This window comes from Juglans microcarpa x Juglans regia, chromosome 7D, assembly GCF_004785595.1.
Source record: "Juglans microcarpa x Juglans regia isolate MS1-56 chromosome 7D, Jm3101_v1.0, whole genome shotgun sequence".
In the NCBI taxonomy this organism is placed as follows: Eukaryota; Viridiplantae; Streptophyta; class Magnoliopsida; order Fagales; family Juglandaceae; genus Juglans; species Juglans microcarpa x Juglans regia.
This window is the reverse complement of record NC_054606.1, coordinates 6,232,716-6,240,041: the sequence shown is the minus strand read 5'-3', so window position 1 is coordinate 6,240,041 and position 7,326 is coordinate 6,232,716. Positions and strand designations below refer to the sequence as shown.

Sequence of the window (7,326 nt, the reverse complement as noted above, 5' to 3'; positions counted from 1 at the left end):
TTTCTTTTCTTTTGATTAACTGATGCGATTCCTTTATCCGACCAAAAAGGATTATAGGAGAAATAAATGATGATAGGTTGAACGATGCAGTCTTTGAAATGGATACTTACATTGGCCTAACTAGGCCATTTTGATTTCATGGAAGGAAACTAAAGCCCGGTCCAGACCCAATTTCATTCCAAAGCAATGAAATATTAAGCCTCATTTATTTTTACAGATAAAATAAGATAAATTGAGATTAAAATTAAAAATTAAATAAAAAATTATTATAATATATTTTCTTAATATTATTTTTATTTTAAGATTTGAAAAAATTAAATTGCTTATTTTATTTTGTAATGAAAATTTAAAAATATTATAATGATTAGATGAAACGAGATGAGATAAATTGAAAAGCGTTGTAAAAACAAAAGAGGCCTTTAGCCTAATCATCCATATAGCATATAATCATCATACATGTATAACCTTTTTATTTCTTTTTCACTCTCTTTTTTTCACCTTTTTCTTCTCACATAAATAAAGGTACCATTTGATAGAGGAACTTACATGACCTGTTCAGGAACACAATTGTTTTCAGATATTTTTAAACTAATTCATTACTATTTACAAATTATTTCATTACTATTTACAGATAATCTAAGATACTATATTCCAATGAAAGTTCCTCCCACCAGTGTTGTTTAATGCATCGAAAGAGTTGTAGAGTTCAAGGCTATCCAAAAAACCCTAGCCACTAACACAGCTAGGAATTGCACTGGAACTAGTACATAGAAGCTGGAGTTCAAGATAGAGTGAAAGTGGATAGAGTGAGTGATTGGAGAAGCTTTTCGCCTCCCATGATTCATGAGACACAAAAACAAGGGAGACCCATCTTGGGCCCCATTGATAGCCACTAGACCAACAAAAAGATAAGTTACATACAAAGTTCCTTGTAATAATCAAAATTGTAGGCCCGTACCGCCAAACATGTGCCACTTTCTTTTTTCCTTTTTTTTTATCGGGCCGAACATGTGCCTCTTTTAGTCAAATGATGTTACTCTTTTACAAGAAAACAGGGAAGGCAGAATCAATCATATGAACACGAAGGGAAAACATGTTTTAATGTACCCACCACTACTCGTTACCACCTGAATCATGAGATGGCAAAAGACATTTGAAAGAAAACAATATTGACCCAGGTTTCTTTCTTTCTTTCTTTTTTCCTTTTTTGTTAAGAATATGATAAAGATATAGACTTGCAATGGCAAGAGAAATAATAATCATATCTTCACTTCTATATATAAGCACCGTAGATCTACATTTATGCATGGCAACTCCTAAACCAGAAGCTGTTTTACACGAACTAGTATCGCCAGATCAGGTCCCACTGAAATTAAAAAGATGGTTACCTATTATTGCTTGTTGCTGCTGTTGTTTGGCCGCAGCAATATCGATATAATATCAGAGAATTGAGGGCGCTTTGAAGGGATATTGTTCCAGCACTTTGTCATCAAAGATTTTAGGACTTGTGGGCAGTCCTTGGGTATCTCTGGTCTAAGGCCACAAGCAGCAATCCCAACCGCTGCTTGCACAGGTGAATATGCAGCATAAGCCGCCTCACCAGTCACCATTTCCCAAATTATCATCCCAAAACTATATACGTTACTCATCCATGTCTCAGAAACACTCTCTGGGTCACCTGCAATTATCTGTTCTCAACCGATACAAACAAGAGGAAACAGGAACCATTTTCAGCATTGCAGTACTCATTGATTTGGTCTATGCTAAAGGACATGAAGAGGCAAACTTTCATATACACTTGCATATTGGTGAATTGAAACAAACTTCAAAGAAGAACTTCAAGGTTAAATGTCCTTTGTGAAGTGATCCGTTACTACTACAAATGTTCTACTTTTAAATAAGCAGTAACTACTCAATTATGCAGGGGTGCTGCTCTTGTACATGTTCCGTGTACTTGGGTCATGCCTGCTTTCTATCATTAATAAAGTTATTATTTACCGATTAAAAAAATCCTGTCTAAAGATAGGCTGGTACTGTGCAGAAAGGGATAATTAAGTTCCAAATTTCAATCAACAGCAGTAGCTTCTTTATTTCCAAAATCAAGGACAAATACATAAACCACATATATACATTTGAAACTAATTGATTCTCATGTAGCTTCCAAGGAAATCAACAACATAATGTTACGTAGCCAAAGAAGTTAGGAAAAAGCAGTGTACACATTGTAGCTTACAGCCTTACAGAAAATGGTTTGTTTTTTCTTCTTTGGATTTTCTGTTTAGTTGGTTTTTCGCTTTTTTTTGTCAGTGTGAGAGGGGGGGGGGGGGGGGGGGGGGGGGGGGGGGGGGGGGGGGGGGGGGGGGGGGTTTAGATGGCTTCCCAAAGTAGGTAAGAATACGACTCATAACCTTAAGACTAAAGTCATGCTATAATCTTAAAAAGCTCCATTAAGTGGGCTCCACTAGTCGAACCGAATTTCATGACAGTGGCACTTTGGGATCAAGCTGATTTGTTTAGGGAATATATAGTAGTGCTTAGATAAAGGTAAACACAATATTGAAGTGTAAAGCAAATACAATTATGAAGACATGTTAGGCATGCTAGAACAATGATGTTGAGATAAGTGACATAAAGTCTCTTTTAACAAGGGTAGAGTGGTCCTGAAAACTCACATACAATGTACCTAGATATGTTTGTGCACAGAAAAACTGACATTTTTTCCATTAAAGACCAAAGGAAAAAATATAATTGGATACCCACAAATTTTATTTAGAAAAAGTTGCATTTCTTTCTGAGGTAGGCAACGAAGATAAGGTAGCACAAATAGTTTACTCTAATAGTTGACATTGTTAAATTCAATTCAATGTGAAAGTTCTACGCCAAACATCTATCAACATCTTGCAGACTCCAATAAGTTAAAAATAGAGAACATCCACGTTCTTCCTTGACCAAATTTCAGAAAATCAAAGTAAAATAAATAAATGTGTGATCAAGGTTTCCTAATATGCATTTGGACTCTGGGATGGCACATGATGGATTTAAAATATAAAATAACTGCATAGCAACTGATAATAAAAACTTCAGACAATTAAGTTTCACCAAACCCTAAGGAATACAGGGAAACAAAGTTTCAAATGCACAGTTCAGAAAGGAATGATAGCATTTTGTTTCCATAGAATTCATCATTAAAAAAACAGTTACTATTCATGCATTCAACAGCTCACTCAATTTGTGGACTAATTCTAAATGCTTAGTGGCATAGACTAGAGGCGATACCATTACAGGTCAACTGAAATGATCCAATTAATTACCTTCACTGATTTGGAAAAGTAAAAGTTATGAATTATATAGTTGCATTTATATTGCCATGAAATGAATTTGGTAACTTAATCTAATGTCACAGGGAACAAACCTCCGGAGCTAGCCACCGATAACCATCAGTTTCGTACTCCATGGCCTCACCAACACTCTTGCAAGCAGCAACAATACCCATGTCCCCCAAGCAAGCATTTCCATGACGGTCCAACAAAATCCTCTGTGTGTTGAGATCTCTATATGCAACGCCATGATCATTCATGAACTTAATCCCCTCTGATATATCAACAGAAATCCTTAAAATTTCCTTAGTCTGAAGCTTCTTGTTCTTCAGCAATAAGTCATGAACTGATCCACCTTCCATCAACTTTGTCACGACACACAACCCATGATTTTCATCAATGCAAACACCATAGAATTGCAAAATATTCCTGTGCCCACAGGTCATCAACTGCAATAGATCCTTTCGGAGCTCAAACCCATAAGAATTGCCCTTTTCACACCCTTTAAGCTTCTCGATTGCAACCCTTTTGCCCTTGTAAACTCCCTTAAATGAACTGGGTCCAATCTGGTCAATAAACTCAAGATTATCTGAGTTCAACAGCCATTTCCCAATCTCATCCCCACCTGACTGGACCGTCTGCCATTCATCAACCGACACGTTGAAAGAAGAAGTGGGTAATGGCATCTGAAGCTGAACCTTGGTGCTCAAATTCTCAACTCCCTGTTCATAATTTTGGTCAACTGGTTCTTCGTCGATCTCTTCAAAGTCTCTCCCTTTGGTGCTCTCTTCCTGACACCCACAGAGCCCAAAAGGGAGCTTTACAGCACTGGTTTTAGGCTTCTTTATAGCCGATTTAAGAGCATTTTCAATCCGGGTTTTGAACGATCTCTCCTGGCCAGCTTGAACCAAAAGAAGAACAATCCCAAGTGTGAACCCCTTCTTCTCAAAGATCTGTATCTTCTTGCAACAAATGGAAGCGTTATCCAGCCACCCCGACATCACCGGCCAAGAAATGGCAGAGTTGCAAGCAAACGTGAGCTTGAATATAGACCCCTGAACTTCATCATCTGACACTTCTTGAATCAATATCGCAGGGTGGTCATCCCCTGATGCCTCCTCTATCAACTTAATATGAAGAAATACTTCTTTCATATCAAATCCCGCTTGAGCATAACTGTTGGCGTGGGTTTAAAAAATAAGAAAAGTACTTAGATAAATAAATAAGAAAGTGTGAAAACATTAACTCAAAATCTCAAAATCAATTCTCCGTAAGTGAAGGAAGAATTAAAAATACCGACGAGACAACTAAATGCCCTGTTTGACTCCAAAGAAACAAAACCCATTTCTCCACTGAACTTAAACAAAAATATTTGGTTTAGTTCAGGATTTCTTTTCATTTTATGACAATCGGGGCTTTTCATTTCTCCTACACTTTCTCAGTAACCAAACTGAGTCTAAGCTCGTAAAAGGAGTCAACCTGAGCGGCAATGAGTCGTAATGCCTCCGGATGTTGGAGACTAGCTTCTCCGGGAGCTGGCTACCGGGGTATAGCTGCGTGAGGTTCCGCACGACGCTGCCCCACACCACCTTCCTACAGCACTCGATCTTTGACGAGGACGAGGATGCAGATGGCGAGTCACGTGCCGAGTCGAGATTCAGCGAGTTCTTGAGCGAGGCGAGCGCCTCTGACACGTTCCGGCTCAGCCTCTGGAGCCGCTTCTGCATAGCAGTCGACTCCTTCGCCCCCGCTCCCGATGCGGCACCACCCGGAGGAGCCCCTTCCGATCTGTCCTGCGTCCTCATGAGCACCTGCTCCACCATGTCCTCGTCCGTGCTGGCTCGACTCGACCAGCACTCCAGCGCAGCAGCCATAGGCTCGGTCAAAACGTACGCAAACCAAATGTGGGTCTGGATCACAAGGCCAAAGAGCTCAGCTCAAACTTCACTCAGATTTCCGAGTCGTTTATCGTCTGTCTGTTTTCCTGACAGGAAAATGTGAAAGGACAGTGGGATAGAAGGGCGGTGGTAGTGGTGTTTTGTTTGTTTACGAGGGTTGAGTCACAGAGAAAGAGATAGAAGTAATACCAATATAAATAAACAACGGTAGCCTTCCGAACTTAGGCTTGTTGAGAAGAAAGTCAATTCAATTAATCTCATATTAATTATTGACGGGATATGCTATATTTTCAATTTTTTATAAAAAAAAAAATTTAAACTAATCTCATCCTTCTTTTATTTTAACTTTAAAAATCTAACTCATTTCAATTTAAAAAAAATTAAATCAATTTCAATAAGACTTACAAAATATTACAACTCAACTCAACATCTAAACGTTGCTAATATACTTTCAACAAATTTTTTTTAAAAAAAAAAACTTAAGCAGACAGATATACTTACAAAGATAAATGATTTATGGAGTCTTCAATAGACATTTTGTGAAAGTAATTATAAAAAAAGGACTCCATTTTAAAAAATTGAAAAAAAAAATTCAATAAGATCTACTTTCTTATAAATAACTTACACGATATTTGTTTATTTAAAACTTATACCTGACATTACACATATATGAAATATCTTATCAAATTTATTGATACTCTAATAAATATTTTGAATAGTAATAAATAAAGAATAATTTTACTCACTATTTTTACACCACACATATTTTTCTTCTTAACAAATATATGTATAGAAATGATAAGTAAACAAATTCAATTAATTTAATAGAAATTAAAATTAAAATGAAAATTAAAATATTAGTGATGTATAGTATAGACAACTACGTATAGCATTCCTCTTAAACAAATACTAAATAATATAAAATCTGTTTGATGCACGTATTTCTTTTCAACTTGAGAGGACATTAATCCGATCCTTAGATATTTTTTAAAAAGGAATTTTTGTGGTATATATGAAATTCCAAATAGCTTTTGTTAATTATATGATTAAAAAAAATATCTACTCATCATCTACCGATTACGCCAAGACTTTTTCTATATATCATTTCTACACCATATATCTATTAAGAAAAAAAATAAAAAATAAAAGCAGATGTATAATAGGCAAATAATATAGAAATGATAAATATAATATTTCTAACACCAAATCAAATATAGCCTGGGCAAGAGTCACATAATTTTAAATATTATTTACTATATCACATCTCAATATTTAAAAAAAAAAATTCAAATATTTGATATCCACATCTAAAAATTCCATATCTAAATGTGGTATGTGGTGTGTAAAGATGATTAATATAATTTTTTATTTTATAATGGGTCTCACTACTTTTTAAAAAAAAAATTATACTCATTATCCACACATATCGCATACCACAAATATTTATTTATTTATTTATTTATTATTTTGTTCTCTTACTAAATGTATAGTGTATGAATGATGAATATGAGAATTTAATTAGTTTAGGAAGAATAAAATAAAACAAAAATAAATAAATAAATAAAAATAAATAAATATAGTGTGTGGTGTGTGGGATGATGAGTAACAAATCTTATAAAATTGCCATCTTAAAAAGATTTTATAGATTTTTATATTATCCAATATTATTTATTAAGGGGATGTTTGAAAACATATCTCACCACATCTCATTTCCTTTCCAAACGTCATTAAACACAAATACTTTCAAATTAATAATTACAATTTTTTCAAACTAATTATTACAACTTTCCCAATTTACTAAATAAAAAATAAAAACTAATTCAACTTTTCAAATATCAAAACAAAAAATAATATTAAATTATATTCTAACAATATTTTAACTTTACAATATTTTGTATTCAACTTTTTATCTCTCATTTTCCAAAATTCAATAAATACTTAACTCAAACTATCTTACTACTATTCACAAACTATTTAACTACTATTCACAAAATTCTCATCTCATCTCATTCCCCAAACATCCCTTAAGGACAAGCTTGGGGAGTGAGATGATATGAGAATTTTGTGAAAAGAAATAGTCTAGTTACAAAGTGATTATACAAAAATAATTT

General features: G+C 34.6%; 1 protein-coding gene across 1 annotated transcript; it reads right to left on the bottom strand.

Moving 5' to 3' along the window:
- Nucleotides 1-1,249: 1,249 nt before the first annotated feature.
- LOC121238908 (probable serine/threonine-protein kinase roco5) lies at nucleotides 1,250-5,384 on the bottom strand. The gene is made up of 3 exons (XM_041136002.1): nucleotides 4,797-5,384; nucleotides 3,413-4,493; nucleotides 1,250-1,688 (listed from the first exon to the last, which is right to left on the bottom strand). The coding sequence occupies exons 1-3, from the start codon at nucleotides 5,189-5,191 to the stop codon at nucleotides 1,392-1,394; spliced, it is 1,773 nt and encodes a 590-aa protein (XP_040991936.1). The 5' UTR covers nucleotides 5,192-5,384; the 3' UTR covers nucleotides 1,250-1,391.
- Between the last annotated feature and the right edge of the window lie 1,942 nt (nucleotides 5,385-7,326).